Source organism: Eschrichtius robustus, chromosome 17 (assembly GCF_028021215.1).
Source record: "Eschrichtius robustus isolate mEscRob2 chromosome 17, mEscRob2.pri, whole genome shotgun sequence".
NCBI classification, from domain to species: Eukaryota; Metazoa; Chordata; class Mammalia; order Artiodactyla; family Eschrichtiidae; genus Eschrichtius; species Eschrichtius robustus.
This window is the reverse complement of record NC_090840.1, coordinates 83,107,684-83,125,237: the sequence shown is the minus strand read 5'-3', so window position 1 is coordinate 83,125,237 and position 17,554 is coordinate 83,107,684. Positions and strand designations below refer to the sequence as shown.

Below are 17,554 nucleotides of genomic sequence, written 5' to 3'. Positions count from 1 at the left end.
CTCGGGCTGGAAAGTACATTTAGAGAAGCCACCAGTCCTTGCAGAGAGGCAAGAGGCCCGTCCCCGAGAGCAGAAGGCCACGAGTCAGCTGCGGGACCCTGGGCAAGGGCCTTCTTTTCTGGCTCAGGGCTGCCCAGACAGCCCCTCAGCCTGTGCCCGGCACCGCCCCGGCGCCTTTCACACTCACCGTGAGGTGCAGGGCTGCTGCCTGGCCCCGAGCTTTTCCTCTGCAAACAGAGGACCCAGCCAGTGCAAAGGCAGCGGCACGAGGGCACCTGTCCCCTGTGCCGGGAGCAGCTCAGGTAGAGGGCAGCACGGAGGGCAGCAGACGGGAGCTGGCGCGGGCCCCGGGGAGGCGGCCCTCCAGGAGCTGCTCCGTCCACACTCGTTTGCAGGGAGCCCGCCTGAGTCTGGGAGAGTGTGGACTCTCGTGTGGGTCAGGCCCCCTGGAGCCTCTGCGACGCTCAAGCCCCCGTCAGAGAAGCCCAGGCGGGGGCCTCATTCAGCAGGGTCACCTCTGGTGAGGAGACGTCTGCGGGCCCAGGGCACAGCCCGCGCCACACGGACAGCCGGGGCCCGTTTCCCTGGGGCTGCTCTGCTCTGACGCCCTCCCGCATCCGGCGCCCTGCGCCCAGGGTGGGTGCAGCGGGGCCACTCCTCACTCCGTCCTGGGTTTGTGCGGGCCTCCGCCCCACCCCTGCCCCGTGCCGTGGGCTCCACCGTGGGGCCTGCTGCGCGGTGCTCGCCCAGGGCAGAGGGGCCGTGAGGGGCCCCCTTACTGCATCCTCACGAGCCTCTAGCCCACCTTCCAAAGGGCCAGCGGCAAAGTCTCGGCAGGGCAGTGCTCTCTGGGGACTCAAAGGGTGCCCTTTCTCACGGCCGGGAGTGACCCCAGTTAAGCACAGGGCAGCGGGTTCATCACCAGCCTGTTTGTCCAGCTGCCCGGCTCCCGTGGTTCGGGCGCGCTGGCCGCTCGGAAGCTTCTCTCGTGGCCCGTGTCCTTCCTGAGTGATCTGAGTGTGCTCTGGGGTGTTCCACTTCTACGGGAAGCTTCAGCTACCACCACTTCAAGAGTCTGTTTGACGTGGTAAATGTTGACCGAGCACCAGGCAGGTGTCAGGCCCTGGGCTGTGTGTGGGGGGGTGAGGGGACGGTCCTGGCACAGTGTCTGGACGCCGAGGGAGCCAACATGCCACCTTGGATCAGTAGAAAGAACGGTGTGAGTATGGACTTAAGAGGGCTGAGCCCAGGCACGAGCACCATGAAGTAGTAGCCCGTTCTGAAATCATCCAGCTCGTTCCTCTCAAGTTATAGATGGGAAAGCAGAGGCTCAGAGAAGTTAAGTGATTTCCCTAAGGTCACATAGCAAGCCATAGTTGGGCCCTGTTCATTCGTCGGTTAGTTCAGTGAGTGAACCCTGAGCCCTGCCCTCAGGAGAGTTCACCTCTGTCAGGGAGACATTTTGTCAACGGAAAATTCCGGCATGAAGCTGTACATGATATGACAGGGGGCTTGTGCGGGGCTGGGTGTGATTCAGGACGTCTTCCTGGAGGAGGTGCTGCTCGGGCTGAGTTTCGGAAAGGCCTAGAGGAGCTGGCAAGGCAGAGAGTATGAGGGGCATTGTGTGTGGCTGTGAGGGGGTTGATGGATGGCAGGAGGGGTGTCACAGGGTGCTGGGGGAGAGTGAGCAGAGGAGAGAGGCAGATGGCCTTCAATTGGGTCTAGAAAACTCTGGAGGAGCAGTCGAGGGCACCAATCCTATATCGACATCCTTTTACGTTTTCTCTCTGGAAACCCTTTTTCTTCTCCTTGACTGTCTCCCCGCCTGGACAGACCCCAGAGTCCAGAGACCTGGCTTCTAGGCCTGGCCCCACTACCGGCCAGCAGAAGGTCTGCAAATCCTGGGGGCAGCCCCAGGTACTCAGGCCCTGCTGGGCACCAGGGGATGGAGGTAGGAGTGCCCATGTCCCGCCCTCCGGAGTCCGTGGTGGTGGCAGGACCCCAGGTAAAAGCAGGATGCCGAGTGCAGCCCCCGAGGCACCGGGGAGGGGAGGCTGAGCTGGACAGGTGGACAGGGCAGGCTCCCAGGCCCAGGCAACGAGCCGCCTGCGCCAAGGTCCAGCGGCATGAAACCAACTGCACAGCCCCTTCCCGTGTCCGCTGGGGCCCTCCCACGCTCCTTCCCCTCCGGCGCTCAGCTTCCTCATCTAGGAGAGGAGGGTCCTGAGATTCCTGCATGTCCTCCTGGTGCCAGCAGTGCCAGCCGTGTGACCTGACCCTGTGGGTGAGAAGGTCTGCGGCTGGGACGACCTTGTGTGGTGAGGACCAGCCTGGACGCAGAGCCACAGGAGCAGCGGAGGGGCTGCCTGGGTGGCAGCGATCTTTATTTAGAAAGTCCTGAGTGAAGAGGAAAACTGAGAGATTGAAAACGTAGGGACACTGCTCGGAGACAGAGAAGTCATTTCAAATTCTCTGCTGTTCTCAGAATGATGTCTTTGCCTAATGCTACCAGCCAGCAGGCATAGCTTTCATTCTTCCGTTTTTTTCCTGGTTTATCTTCAGTTGTCTGAAGTGCTTGTCCAAAAAGAGAAGGTCGAAGCAGAGGGCCTAAGAGAGGCATTGTCTCCGCTAAGCAAGGTGCTTCCTGTGCAAAAGCAGTTCCGGTCCCTTTGGGAAGGGAAGGGCACCCGGGCTCCAGTGCCCACGCCACCGCTGATTCACACCATGGTCCTGAGCACGTCAGCTCCGCACTGGGTTCCAGTGTCGCCTCTGAAAGGGAACAGTTTGGAGAGATGAGCCCCGGAGGCCGGTAAACGTCATAGCTAAATGCCATAACAAACAGCCCCAAATTTCAGGGGCCCAGCACAGCAGCCTTACTTTATGTTCTCATGGTGTTGGTGGTGGGGCCTGTCTGGAGCCCACTGGGGGACCCTGGCCCCGCCCACCCTGGGGCCTGCCCATCCCCCAGCTTCCCTTATCCCGCGGCTCCTCCCTGGACCCTTCTCAGCTCCTTTAGTTCTGGCAGCAGACAGATGGGGGATTGTAGGAGGGATGTGTTTGTGGGTCAGCTTTGGGGGGGTGTCATTTTCGCCCCAGCTGTCCACTGGCCGGGCCTCAGTCCTGCGTTCACGCCTCACCACTGCGGGCACTGCACTCTGGCTGTGTGCCCAGGAGGCAAGGGAATGGTCTGGTGAACACGCAGCCAGCCTCTGCCGCCAGAGCCTCCCAAGTTCAAGTGTTCCATGAGGGAAGAGCAGGGCGGGCCCCCGGGTGGAGGGGGCGTGTGAGCAGGGCCTTGAGACCTGGGGCAGGGGGACACTGCTAGGGAGAGGACAGCAGAGGGCCGGCCACCGGCACGGAACCCTCCAGCGAGACCCAGGTTCGAATGTGGCCGCCCCGAACTCAGTCTCCTCAAACGGAACCGACCTCGTAGCTCCGCCTACACCGCTGCCTCTGGTCCCCGTCGTGAACCCTCGCGTTTGTCGGGCACTTCTCTGCCCCGGCTCTGCACACCAGCCCTCTGGCTGCATCACCCCCTTGCAGGAGAGGAAGCAGAGGCTCTGGCTTCTCAAGGGGCTCTCCGGGAACCTGGACTTGGTCTGAGCTCTGCCACCCTGCTCGCCTGGCCTGAGAACCAGGGCGACCGTGGGCAGGGGGACCCCTGACCTGGTGGGTGGTGTTGGCCGTGTGCGTCTCTCCCCGTCGTTGAAGCAGGTTTGCACGGTCCACAGGCAGCCACAGGGCCGCAGGATGCAGCCGCCGGGGGCTCCCCTCCATCGGCCTGGTCCCCGCCCGCCCCGCGGGTGCTGGCCCCCGGGTGGACGTGCCCGGGAAGCCAGAGGACATTCCACGAGTGAGCTCCAAGCCACACGCCTCTCCGCTCCCACTCCAGCTCGCCTTCATTTTAATCTAATTTCCTTTAATCTTTAATGAAAAGTTGTAAAAGTAAAGTATTTACCCAGGAGAGCCAAATGGCTCCTCAGGAGCTGTTCTCGACTGGAGGGTAATTACACGTGTGGGTCTTGCGCGGTCTCCCTCCCCGGATGCTGGGGAAGAGGCATCCTGGCTTATGAACTAATTATCTACCTCAGTAACTGTTAAAAACGCGCGCCATTTAGCACATTGAGAGCAGGGCTCGGGCCTTGTGTGGTGCCCGCCTTGACGGGCGCCCGGCGCGGGACCCGGAGGAGCCTGGGCAGCCGAGCCGAGCTCTCGGGAGCAGCCCTTCTCCCGGCCCGTCACTCTCCTGTCGCATCCCCCGGCCTGCGCCAGCACGGCCGACAGAAAGACCCCCTTCCCCGCAGTGCGGGAGGCTCGGAACGTGCGGGGAGGCGGGAGGCGGCTGTGGGGCTTGATGCCACCTCCCCAGATGCCCACTGCCTCTTTGCGTGTAAGACCCTTGCCCAGAACACCGTCACTCCCACCTCCGGGGCATCTCCGTGCTCCTGACCTCTTTTGCAAACTCTCTGTCAGTAAAGCAGCAAAATAAGATTTGAAACATTTGGACTAAGGGAAACCATGTTTGGCACAGGTGGTCAAGACTTGGAGGAGTGGGCATGCAGGAGAGGCCGTGTGTGCGTGCGTGCGTGTGTGCGCGCGTGTGTGTGTGTAGACTGAAATACGGCTGCTGAGGGCCCGCATGGTGCCCTAGGTTGGTACACTCCTGGCTCTGAGCTCCCTAACAGCCACAGAGAAAAGGTCAGTTACTTGGCTCTCGTCGGTAGCGAGGGAAAACCTGCCGCCTTGGTTGTGTACCTAGCGACTAGCTACGCTGGCATTAGAGAAAGTTCACCACTTTTTACTGGCTAGTCGGGAACTGCAGGGTTTTCTGCTGGACCTGCCTGTGCCTTCTCCCAAAGGACAGCCAGCGCTGGGGGGAGTGGGCAGCACCGGCAGGCCAGGGCCCCTGGCCTTGGTTCTCTTCTGCATCCCCGAGGCTCAGCTATTGTATTTCGTTCCCACTTGAGCTTCTTTTTTGCTTCATTTAAAGGGTGACAAAGCTCCTTGATAAATTCCCGAACCTAGCCTCGCCTGAATCAAATTTGGCTCTAAAATTTAGGCCCACCCAAGATTTATGTCAACTAGAAAAATGTGTGTGTCTTGTGAAATTTGAAATTTAAATGTGCTTTAGCTGAAGCAGGCTTGGTAGAGCCTTGAAAACTTGACTCACTCTGGCTGTTTTGGAGTCTTCACCTCATTAATTCCTACTGCATTGTTCCCAAGTCTTTAAAATGTTTTGTCCAAAATTAGACCTAGAGTCTGCTTAGCCGTCCAGTTTTATCAAAGAAATGAAAGGCAAGGAAGGTGGAGCTCTGAGGTGAGGCCGAGAGGGTGTCCTTGCTGGGGGTTTGGGCTCTGGGGAAGAATACGCCTTCCACTGCCGGCCCTGGGAGCTGTGTCCTAAAGGAGGAACGAGCCGGCCGTCCACGAGTCACCCCTCTTTGCCACTGAAAAGTGACTTGCGCGTGACCTTGGGGGGGGGGGGGGCCTGCTGATATTTTCCGTGTTTCCTTCAGCCCCCAAGGGAACCGTGCTGTGCAGGCTCCACCCGAGGTCCCACCTCACCCGTCTTCCAGTGCCTCTCAGAGCGAGACCGTGGCCCAGGACACGCACGCGTGCGCGTACACACACGCACACATCAGAATCGACCTAGGAGGCCAGACTCCCGGGAGCCGCCAAGCAGGTCCCTTTTGAAAAGTCCACAGTGGTTTAGAACCGCTGGGCTGTCCACAGCCATTTGGCAAGTGTCTCCCAAGCGCCAGGACCGTCTGCCCGCCCCTGACCTTCACGCCCTCCCACTCAGTGGAGCAGACTAGAGACGGCTGTGGACGCCGCAGGGCCGGCCTGACCACTGGCCCATCCCTGACCTCGTCCTCAGGCTCCGATCTCTACCCAGCCCTCGTCTTGGCTCCAGAGGCCCTGCTCCCACCTGCGCCTCTGAAGTCGGGGTCCTGATGCTCTCTGCTGGCCTCAGACTCGCCCAGCCCCCTATTCTCTGCCGTGCACGAGGGGAGAGGAGCCCACACTATGCCCCAGCCCTCTGCCCAGCCCCAGGCTCCAGGAGGACGAGTGGGGTTAGGGGCTTGGGATTCCAGAAGGTTCTCAGCCAGGGATAGATGAGTAAAGAAGACCGGACAAAAGGGCCTTTGCACACTCCTGTCCCGGCAGGCAGAGGCGCACGTCCACCCTGTGGGGCGCTGAGGGCCGCAGCTGCCTGGCCGGGCGTGGGCACAGCAGGGAGACGCTACCGCACCCGCACTAGGATGGCCGGGACAAAGAAAGGCAGGCGCTACAAGCGCTGGGAGGGACGTGGAGAACCTGAACGCTGCGAGTAGGGCTGTGAGATAACGCAGCTGCTTCAGAACACAGCCTGGGGGTTCCTCAGCAGGTTAAACGCAGACCCACACGACCTGGCAATTCTGCCCTGAGGTGTGTGTCCTCGAGAAGTGAAAACCTGAGTCCGTACAGACACTTGTCCCGGAGTGTCCACAGCAGCACTGCTTACGACAGACAAGGGTGGAAGCACCCGAGGGCCCATCCACAAATGAAGACAAGCTGTGGTGTAGCCACACGACGGAACATCACTCCAGCGTGAAGAGGAGGGAAGTGCGGGCTCCCACAGGGCTGAACCTTGGCAACGTCACGCTCAGGGAGGGAAGCCAGTCCTTAAAGACCGAATATATATGATGGTACTCATGTGAAAGTCCAGATGTGGGGCGTCTGGAGAGCTAGAAACTCGATTCGTGGCTGTTCAGGGCTGGGGGACGGGGAGAGGGGCAGGGATGGTGAAGGCGTATGAGGTTTCTTTTCTTTTTTTCTTTTTTTTTTTTTTATTAATTTATTTATTTTTATATTTATTTTTGGCTGGGTTGGGTCTTCGTTTCTGTGCGAGGGCTTTCTCTAGTTGCGGCGAGTGGGGACCACTCCTCATCGCGGTGTGCGAGCCTCTCACTATCGCGGCCTCTCTTGTTGCGGAGCACAGGCTCCAGACGCGCAGGCTCAGTAGTTGTGGCTCACGGGCCCAGCTGCTCCGTGGCATGTGGGATCCTCCCAGACCAGGGCTTGAACCCGTGTCCCCTGCATTGGCAGGCGGACTCTCAACCACTGCGCCACCAGGGAAGCCCTATGAGGTTTCTTTTTGACGTGATGTAAATGCCCTCACATTGCCCGTAGTGATGGTTGCACAGACCTGGGAATCTATGGAAAGCCATGGAATTGTACACTTTAGTAGGTGAGCTGTGTTGTTTGTGAACTAAATCCCAGTAAAGCTGTTTAAAGAATAACACAAGCCCCTGTGCCCAGGGTTCGGGTGGGAGCTGGGCGCTTGGCTGGGCGCCTCTCCACACCAGGGCAGGTTCACCTGTAACGTGGGGTAGTGACAGCGCCAGCCTGATGGGGTTGGTCTGAGGACCGTGTGAGGCAGTGCCTGTGAAGGCTTAGAACAGTGGCCAGGGTGCCACTGGGAGCTCCTGTCACCAACAAGGCTAATAACGGTGAGAAGCGCAGCGGGCTGGTGCCCGCGGGGGAGGGCGAGGGGGGCGCCTGGGTGCAGAGGGCCGCGCCAGGACAGGCCCCTTCCACCGTGCTCTCCACCTGCTCCCGGGCTCACGTGGGCCTGGAACCCTCTGGAGTGCAGTGGGCATGAGAGGTTGGCAGGTCCCCAGGGCGGTGTCTGCCTGTGTCCTGGGCCGAGAAAGGCCGGCCCCCTCCAGGCGCAGCGTGCAGTAGGGGCGGCATTTGGCGAGGCCAGGCAGGGGTCTAAACCGGCCCCGCATGGGAAAGCGGAGCTGTTGCAGCCCGTCCTGGGGCAAGAGGGGAGACCGAGGCTGGAGGACAGAGCCGCCCCCTCCAGAAGCTGGACTCCAGCCCCCATGCCGCTGCCAAGCCCTGGATGACGGGCACTCCGTCGGGGCAGCGTCTGGGGCGGGCCAGAGGCCCCGGGCCCCGGCAGCCCCATCACTTCCCAGACCTCAGCCTCCCTGCTCAAAACCCGCTAAACCCGCCCCTGTTCTCTCTGCCCTCCAGGAGCACATGAGGGTCGGGGGGAGGGAGTGGGCAGCGGAAGACTCGCCTGACCTCCTGGTGGCGCCTCGGGGTGCGGGCACCGCCCCTTTCTCAGCGCGCGCTCACTTCGTGAAGCCCCGCCCGCTGGCCGCAGGGTGGCTGCCCTTGGCCAGAGCGCAGGCTGGCACCGCCGGCTGCCTTCCCCCTCGTGCCTTCCTCGCCAGCGTGGGCCCCGCAGGCCCTTCCCTGGTCGTGCCTTCTATTTATAGCATGGGTTCCTGCCAGAGCCTGTCAACGTGCTATAGCATAAACGTGGCAGCCGTTTCAGGAGCCATTCTGGGCCAGATAAAATTAAGTCCGTGACTCTGGCTGGTATTAAAAGTGAAGGAGAAGCAGGGCCGGGGGCGGCGGGAGAAGATGGACTGTGGCCCAGTTTAACGCTTTGAGGGAAGACTAATCCGCTCCCCGGAGATTTCTTACAATATGAGATTCTCCTGCATAAATAATCTCCTCCACGAAAGCCGGGTCTGCGAGTCAGGACCAGAGCCGGGCAGTGGCAGCTTGGTCCTAACATCCTCTCTGCAGGGGCGCTTCGGGGACGTGGCCCAGTCCCCTCAAGTCCCAGGGGGCCCGAAGGGGGCAGGGCACGGCCGGGATTTGAGCCCAGGTACCCCAGCCCCAAAGCCCACTCACCTACTCCTTCATTCATCCACTCATTCACTCAAAAAATATGAACTAGAAGAGTGCCTGCCTGGCCTGGGTGTTGGGGCGAGGAGGGAGGGACACACAATGGTTAACAAACAAATGGGTAAAGAAGAACTTCAGATAAGATGTTGAGGGTCACGAGAAAATGAAGAGAGTGGAAGAGTGACGGGGCAGGAAGGCTCTTTACTGTGTGGTCAGAGACAGCCTCCCTGAGGAGAGGGCCAAGGTGGTGCGAACAGCAGGTGCAAAGGCCCTGGGGCAGGGATGTGCTGGGCCTGCTGGCGTAACAGGGAGGAGGGGAGGCAACGTGGGAGGAGCGCGGGGATGGGGGAACCTGGCTCAGGGCCGTGCAGGGCCCTGGAGACCAGGGTCAGTGGCCGTAATGTGATCAAAACTCCCTCTTATTCTGGGACCGGGCAAGGGGCGAGCGAGGACGTGACAAGGTGGGACCACGGTTCATGCCGCTGTGAACCGTTGGCTGCCATGCGGGAAGCTGGCCTGGGCTAGGATGGAGTGGGTCGGGGCGGAGATGGGGATGGCCGCCGGGCGGGCTGGTGGGCTGGGTGTGGGTGCCCGGGGAACACCTCAGTGTGACCGCCGGGCGCCAGGCGGGCCTGCCGGGTAGGGCCCCTTATGCACGGAAAACCCTGGGGAGGCGGGGTTTCAGGGAGAAAGTGGGAGGGTTTCGTTTGGGCCAAGTTAAGGGTGAGACCCCGCTGGACACCTGGGAGAGGAGGTCAGGGCTGCCCAGAGGAGCCGACGCCTGGTTGCGGCCCTCACTGGGTCCTGAGCCCCTCCTGCTCAGTCCTGCAGGGTGGCCACCTTTCCTGTCCAGGAGTCCCTCCCACCTGGAGCTGCTGGAGGGCAGGGCCACGTCCAGGGTGTTCCACAGACGCTCGTTAAGATAACGAGTGCCGTGGCCTTGGCCTCGGGCCTTGGGTTTCAGAAACTGGGGGCTTGGGGGCAGGTCGGGCAGAAACGAACCCGAACCTTTGAGCACTTCCCTTTGGCGCTTTTCACAGAGAGTGTGACGCTTGCTGCGTTTCCAGATGAGGGACGCAGGCAGGGTTCAGACCACGCGGTCCACCCGCCCTCCCCTTGGGCCTGGGAGGCGGGCGGCAGCTCTTTGGTCCCTGAGCGCTGCCGGGTTGGGCTCCTCAGCCACTCTGACAAGTGAGCGCCAGCCTAGTGGCTGAGAACAACACGAGCTACTACCCCACGGTCCTGTAGGCCGGTCTAAGAGGTGGCGGCAGGCTGCGGGCTGGGGAGACCCCGGTTCCCGCCTTCTGGGCTCCAGGGACGCCTGCACCCCTTGGCCCCGTCCTGTCTTCAAAGCCAGCCGTGCGGATCCTCCCAGCCTCCCTGCGCCACCATGGTCACGCAGCCTTCCAGGCGCTCTCCTGCCCCCTCTTGCCCTTATAAGGACCTTTGTGACGACATTGGGCCCAGCCAGATACTCCAAGATACCTGCCGTCTCAGGGTCCTTAACCGAATGTCACCTGCAGAGTCCCTTTACCGTGTGCGGGAACACGCTGCACGGGATCCAGGGATTAGGACGTGGACATCTTTGGGGGTGTCATTCTGTCTAGCACACCACCCCCTCTGGCGGCACAGACCCAGGGTTCCGGGAGCTTCTCGGGGACAAGGCTGGACCTCACAGAGCCAGAGTTCTGTCTCTCCCGCCCACCGCTCCCGAGGAGCCCCCAGGTCGAGGTCCCCTGTGCGCAGCTCCCCGGCAGCCTGGGGGTCAGGAGATGGGCTTCCAGGCTGGGACCCCCCCTCCCTGCCTCCCCGGGGGGGTGGGGGGCTGCCTCTCCGCTGAGGCTGGGACGTTCCAGGTCGCGATGCGGCCCACCTGCAGCTTGGCTGTGGGTCTGCATCCCTCCTGGGCAGAGTGGCCGGGAGAGGCTGAAGGGACTCGTCCTGCTGCCTCGGTCCCCTCTGTCCATCGCGTCAGCGCCGTGCTGGTCAGCTTTCCCCGTCAGCATTCACGGCCAGCCTGCGGGTGAGGAGCGGCCCTGGGGAAGCTATGTAAGTGCAAAGCGTCCCCCTCGGCTGGGGATTAGAGCTGGTCGGGGACCTGGCCCGCCCCGCGCATTCTCCGCTGCCCAGGGTGGATGTGAGCCTAATGGAGTAGATGATCCAGCCGTCCCGCTGCGGCCGCCGTGTGCCCCGCCCCCTCTGCGTGCGCGTCTCCAGTTCTCACAGAAGCTCTTGGAGGTGGGCTTTCCTATCAGCCCTTGTAAAGGTGAGGAAACTGAGGCTCGGAGAGGGCAAGCGGGGGGGAGTCAAGGAGAAACTACTCAAAAGCGCGCAGCAGCAGGGATCCGTCTACCCCAGCCTGGAGACGGGCAGGGGGGTCACCACCCCAGGAAGCGGACGGTGGCAGCGGCCTGACGGGCCGACCCTGGAGGCCGGGGGCAGCAACTAGACCCCGCACACCCGGACATCAGACCTGGGGCTCCCACGGGGCTCTTAACGAGCCCACCCCGGACGCTGCGGGAAGGCTCCCAGGGTGGTTGTGAGGAATCCTCGGGGCGGGGAGGCGCCAGCTGCGCGGGACACACTCGGACTGGCGTGCCCACCCGCTCCCTGCAGCTGGCCAGCCTGCTGCGGACACAGAGGGAGTGCTAACCCGCCGTCCCCGGCAGGGGCCCCGGTCTGGCGCTCGAGTGGACGCGGCGCCCACCTCCCCCACCTGAGGGCGGCGGGGCCGGGCCAGGCGCCCCCCGGGGACGGTGGTCGGGAAGTCGAGCTGAGCCCTGCACGTGCCACAGGGCGGCTGAACTCCCGGCCGTGCCGTGATGTAACATGTGGTTCTCATTCCTCTGGGCAATTTAGAGACGGCTCCGACACAGCTTGCCTTTGAGAAATTTTTAATTATTTCTTCCCTGCTCCTTCCTGGTGAGTTCCGTGACTCTCTGGTGGACGGCTGGGGCTTCTCCTTGCTGGTCTCAGCTGCTCCTTCCAGCCTGGCGCAGCGGGGCTTCCACGCGAGAAGGGTCCCCTCTCCCCAGCGTGGGGCGCAGCTGCCCTGGTCCAGAGTCAGAGAAGCGAATTCACTGCAGCAAGGGGTGCGCTGGGACATGAGTGCCGGTGGAGTTACGACCCCCGACCTGAGCACAGCCGTCACGGTCACCGTCAACACAGTTATCTCAGGTGCATTTTCACTAGACTTCTCGCCCAGTACCCCGTGGGTCCCAGGAGAGGCCAGCCCTGGCATCCTTTTCAATTCAGGAAGCATGTCATATTCTCGGAGAAAACGGACCTCTGCTGTCTCCTCCCAGTGAGGGACGTGGGAAGGTTTGGTGCTCTCGGACCCAGGTTGGAGGTGCTGGAGCTGCAGGGTGGAAGGAGACAGCTGCTTGCTGAGCCCAGAAAGTCGTGAGTTTGGCAGGCAGTTATCGTGGGTGCCAGGCATGGGTGTGGCGTGACCACTGTCCCAGTGTGCCTGGCACTGAGGGGTTCCCGAGACGCAGAAGTTTCAGGACTAAAGCCAGGATGGATAAACCATGACAGTTGGTCACCTGTGACTGGGGACACATCAGGGAGCAAGACAGGTGGGTCCTGCCCCTCTTGAGGGTCGCCCTCCTCCCCGGGGAGGCAGACGAGGCAGCAAGCAGCTCTCCCCAGACTAGGGCAGGGCAGGCCTGGCTGGGTCCTCTGTCTGCCTCTGGGTCATTACCCCGGTTTTGCAGATGAAGTGAAGGAGGCTCAGTTCGGCAGAGGGCCTCCTCCAGGATGAAGGGTTGGGGCAAAGCCGAGATCCCAGCCCGGCCTGCTGCTCAGCCAGGGGCCAGCTCTGTCCCCCATCCCTGCCACCCTGGCCTGACCTCGGGACCATGCCCCTGCCCCTCATTTAGAGAATGCCAAGGAAAGAGTCCCACTGGGAACTGTGTCCACAGCCTCATTTCCCCTCTTCATTGCCCCAGGGGCCAAATAGAGCTGGGCATCAGGGAAGGGTTAAACGAGCACCACCAGGTGAGCTGGGGCTGCTCTGCAGATCAGCCATAGGCCAGTGCCTGTGGCTCACGCGGTTCTCTACAAGGGAGGACAGAGGGGGCAGAGATGCAGCGAGCCGGCCACCCTCCGCCGATTTGCAGATAATCCTGTCTTCCCCTTAATGGAACCATCAACCGAGGCTCTCCTACACCTGCTCTCTCCACGCGAGGCTCAGACTTGCCTGGCTGGGTTCATTGTTCAGCACGCATTACTGGGGCCCGGCCTGAGCAGGAGAGGGACCAAGGACTGTCATTACGCCCACTTCTCAGGTTTGAAACAGGCCCAGGACAGAAGCCAGTGTCTCTTGTTCCTGATATATCCTCTCTACACACACACACACACACACACACACACACACACACACCCTCTCACTCCGAGCCCTGGATGTGCTATGGAAAGGTCAGCTGAAGAGATTCCAGCACTCCTTGGGGATATCCACCTGCCTTGGAGGGAGGGTCTGCATGGCCAGTCCAGGGCTGGCCACTCTCCAGACCCGTGCCTTCCAGGAACCCCACTGAGGCGCTGGCCTCCTCCCATGGGCACCGAGGCCCCATAGCTGTTGGGCAGGAGTGTCTTCTGTGCAGTCGCCTGGTGTCTAGAGCAGTGTCAGTGACTTAGGGGGTGTCCCCGACTAGCCTCCACTGCGGGATGCTGGTAATGGCGGGGTCAAGGTTGAGACACACGTGACGAGTCCTTAAACAGCAAGGTGGGCAGGCGTGAGGAAGTACACAGGTGACACTGTCACACCATTACTCCTGGGCCTGCAGATGTGACGAGGCCAGGGCTCAGGGTCGGCGCTTGGTAGCCCCACGGCCAGTACCGTGTGGTGTGAAGTCCCACTGCAGGTCTAGGACCCCCTTCCCTGGCCTCCGTGGCCGGATCAACGAGCCGGTGACCTTCTGGTGTCAGGAAGGACCCTTACTGACCGTATCAGCATCCAGCACTGCCATGGCAAATTACCACAGACTGGGGGCCTCGAGACAACGGGGCTTGACTGACTCTCTCACTGTTCTGGAGGCTGGAAGTCCACATTCAAGGTGCGGGCGGTGCTCTGGGGCAGGACCCCCAGCTCCTGGAGCTGCGGCTGCGTCACGGCAGTCTCTGCCTCTGTCTTCACCTGGGCTCCCCTCTGAGTCAGTTTTCTCCTCTTCTGCCTCTTTTAAGGACACTTGTCGCTCTCAAATCCCAGCCCATGCCTCGCACCCATGCTTGAAGGCGGGTCCCCCAGACTACCCACCCTGCCGTCCTGCTGGGGTGTCTGGTGGTCTGAGGAGAGTGGGGGTCACAGCACAGCCTCTCCAGTCTACCTGCCCCATCACCCCACCCCCTTGCTGCCCCTCGTTCCCTGTTCCCTGCCTGAGGGGCGCTCGCCCTGCTCCGTGACTCCCAGACCTTCCCCCAGCTGGCGTCCCGCCTCCGTGGCGCCCCAGGGCCACCCCGGCCCTCACTGCGGCAATCTAGGCGGGTCGGCCTGCAGGTGACTCGGTAGAGGCCCAGCCACGTGCCGGTCGGCTCCTCGGCCCCGGCCTGTGCACGCTCCCCGCCAGTTCTTAGTCCCTCCCCTGGCTGGCCTCCACCTGCAGGAGCCCCTGGGGTCCGGGCCAGAGCTCAGCCCTTCCAGGCGGGGGCAGCTAGGAGGCCCTTCAGGACCCCCAGGTGACCCTGGGGCCCTCTCGGCCTCTCCAGCGTGGCACAGACCCCCCCCTGGGGTACAGCTCCGGCCCCGACGCCTGTCTCCGCTGGCCTGCATGTCGGGAGAGCAGGAACCGGGGCCCTTCATCTGTTTTCTAGGAGGCAGCCTTGGTGGGTGAAGGAGCGGGGAATGAATGAATGAATGGAGGGAGGGAGGCCGGCTGGGCAGTGCTCTGACAGTCTCGTGCCCCGTGTCCCTCGCAGACGTGCTGGTGGACGGACAGCCCTGTGACCGCGAGGCGGCGGCCTGCCGGGTGGGCGACCCCGTGCGCCTGGAGGTGAGGCTGACCAACCGGAGCCCGCGCAGCGTGGGGCCCTTCGCGCTCGGCGTGGTGCCCTTCCAGGACCACCAGAACGGCGTGCACACCTACGACCTGCGCCATGCCGTCTCCTTCGTGGGCTCCGGCACCTTCTACCTGGACAAGGTGCGTGTGGCCCCGGTCACTGTCCCCTGTCCCACCCCCTCCCCCAGTGGCAGACTTAGGGGTTGGTAGACGTGGCGGCCTCTCTGCGTTGACCCTCATCCCCCTGACTCGCCCTGAGACCTCAGACGAGTTCACGTCTCTGTCCCTGAGTCCTGGGAGCAGAGCTAGGATGGGGACACCGGCCCCTGAGGGTTGTTAAGGAGCTGAGACGAGTGTGTCGGGGGAGCGGCAGGGCAGCGTCAGATCTCTGTGCCACTGGCACCGTTGCCCTGGCCCACGTGGCCGGCTCCTCCCTGCTCGCGGTCACGGCACGCAGGCCCGAGGGGCTGATGGGGTCACAAGTCACAGTACTCATTCTCCACTTACCTGTTGAGATGGCGCCTTTGCCCCAGACGCTCCCCACGCTCCCCGACCCCCAGACGGCCCAGGGAGGGAAGTGTGATTAGCGCCATCCTAGGATAGGAGCTGAGGCCCAGAGAGGTGCAGTGACTCGCCTGGGGCAGCACAGCAGGGAAGCCCTGGAGGGCCACGGGAGCAAGTCCTGGGGGCCCGCCCGCCCCCGTATCTAGGTAGGTTCAGGGGTCTCCTGGAGGCTCTGGGGGTCCGCGCTGCTCCCGGCTGATGCCCCTCCTCCTCCCGTCAGGTGCGGCCGTCGGGCCAGTCAGCCTGCCTCGGGGCCCTTCTGTTCCTCTGCACGGGCGACTTCTTCCTCCGCATCCGCTTCCACGAGGACAGCTCCAGCAAGGGGCTGCCCCCCTCCTGGTTCCGCCTGCCCAGCGTGCACGTGCGCGCCCTGGGGGCCCCGGCCTGAGCCGCTGCTCCCGCGGGGAGAGGTGACCAGAGTGCCCCCGGGCAGGGGACAGGCCTTTGCTGCAACTCCTGTCCACTCCTCCCACCCCTCACCTCCCCTCCTACCTGCGGCGTCCTCTCTGGGCTTTGCAGGGGCCCCCAGACTTGGCAGCTGTGCCCCTTCCCACACTGGCCATCAGGGATCCCCTGCAAGAGGCCGCTGCTAGGGTGAATGCTGACCAAACCCCAAAGTGTGGCCCTGGGTCCCTGCACCTGTTCTGTGACCTGGGGTTCACAGCCCAGCCAGCAGGAAGAAGAGGTGAGCGTGAGGGAGGGGCACAGCCGGGGTGGGTCTGGGGAGCCTCCCTCGGCCCCTCGGCCCTTGGAATCCCCCGAGGGCTGGCTCTTCTCCCAGGGGCCCCGAAGCAGCCCAGCCAGGAGAGATGGCACCGTGGTTGACTCCAAGAGAAGCCACCTGCCCCCGGTGGGTAGACGGTCACCTGTGCCAGCTGTTCTGGCCCCTGGGCTGGTTCCAGGCTGGGCTCTGGGGGGCCACGGCCTGTGTGTGTCTGCGTGTCGGTGGCAGATTCTCCAATAAAGGGCCTGCCTCGCTTCTCTGCTGGTCCGCCTGCATCCCTGCCTCTGCTGGTCCGGTGCGGTCAGGGGGCCGCCCCCCCCCAGCTCGTCAGCCCCCAGCGCAGGTAGGGACTCCCACGACCCCACACAGCACACACGGCTGGTGGCCGGCAGGGTCGGGCCTGTGTCTGTCTCTCCCTGTGGCCCCCCCAGGCCCCTCCCATGCGTGTGCTCTTTGGGCCTCTATGCCGCCCCTCTCAGAACACTGTCTCGAGTCCCGCACCATGGTCCTCAGCCCCCGCGATGGCTCTGGCCATCTCGGCCTCTCACTTTCTCTCCTGAGGTACACACACACTCGGGAAGATGTTTGGGGGGTGACACACGCGTCCGGAAGTCGAGGTGCAGATTGGAGGTGGGCGTTCCGCAGCCGCCCTTGGACCCACCTACCCACCCACCGCGAGGGCTGCCTCGTCCCTACTCCCTCCTCGCTCCCCTCCGGGTCGCCCAGCCCCCTGCCCCCCTGCAGCCTCACTCCCAGCCCTGGAGGTTCAGACCACCTCTGGCCCAGGCATCCTCAGGCCCTGTCTAGCAAACTCCACCTCCTGAGCAGAGTTCTGGGGCCAGAGAGAGGGCGAGGGTTCCAAGGCACAGAGCAGGGTGGGGTGAGGCCGGAGGTGTCCAAGGCTCCCGGGTCACCCCGTTTAAACGAGGCCCCCCAGGCAGCAGGCGCGTGGCCAGCCCAGACACAGGGACAGAGGAGGATGGGCAGTGAGTGGGCTGTCGTGGGCCTGGGGGGCATGGCCCGTGGGATCCCCACGACTTCAGAGATGGGTGCCCTTCCAGGCGTACTGGCACACCCCGATTAGAAAGCATCTCAACGAAAGCTCTGGGCTCAGGGCACCGAAGAACCTCCCGGGCCCCGCCTCACATGGGCCGCACGTGTTCCTGGCACGCCTCCCAGTGCCGGGACTTCGCCCTGCTGTGCCGTCCTCAAACCCTCTGGGCCCTGGGGCACCGCCCCATCACGGGGCCTGGGGGACTGGGTCTCCAGGTGCCCGGAGCACAGAGCCAGAGGCGGCTGAGCAGAGTCCCGCTGCCCTGGCAGGGTCACCCCAGGAGACACCTGGCAGGAGCCGCCTTCTCCCACACTCCACCTCTCTGGCGATGCTTACGGCCCCTCGCAGGCTCTCGGGGCCCAAGTCCAGGCCTCGTGGGCCAGGCTGCCACCCGTGGCTTTGCAGGCTGCTTGTCGCCCACAGGGAGGTCGAGTGAGGGCCAGAGCCCTGTCTTGCCCCTCGTGGGGCTGTGCCGCCTGGGTTGGGCAGGGGGTGCTTATTCAAACTGCACAAGCTGCCACGTGG

General features: G+C 63.0%; 1 protein-coding gene across 2 annotated transcripts in view; it reads left to right on the top strand.

Moving 5' to 3' along the window:
* The window catches only part of TRAPPC9 (trafficking protein particle complex subunit 9), a 522,236-nt gene extending 506,004 nt beyond the window's left edge, over positions 1 to 16,232 (top strand). For both annotated transcript variants that reach the window (XM_068525830.1, XM_068525829.1), the window contains 2 exons: positions 14,608 to 14,828; positions 15,472 to 16,232. In XM_068525830.1, coding sequence (XP_068381931.1) covers positions 14,608 to 14,828; positions 15,472 to 15,639 — 389 coding nt within the window. In that variant the 3' untranslated portion in view covers positions 15,640 to 16,232. The remainder of the gene's footprint in view (positions 1 to 14,607; positions 14,829 to 15,471) is intronic.
* Positions 16,233 to 17,554: the final 1,322 nt, after the last annotated feature.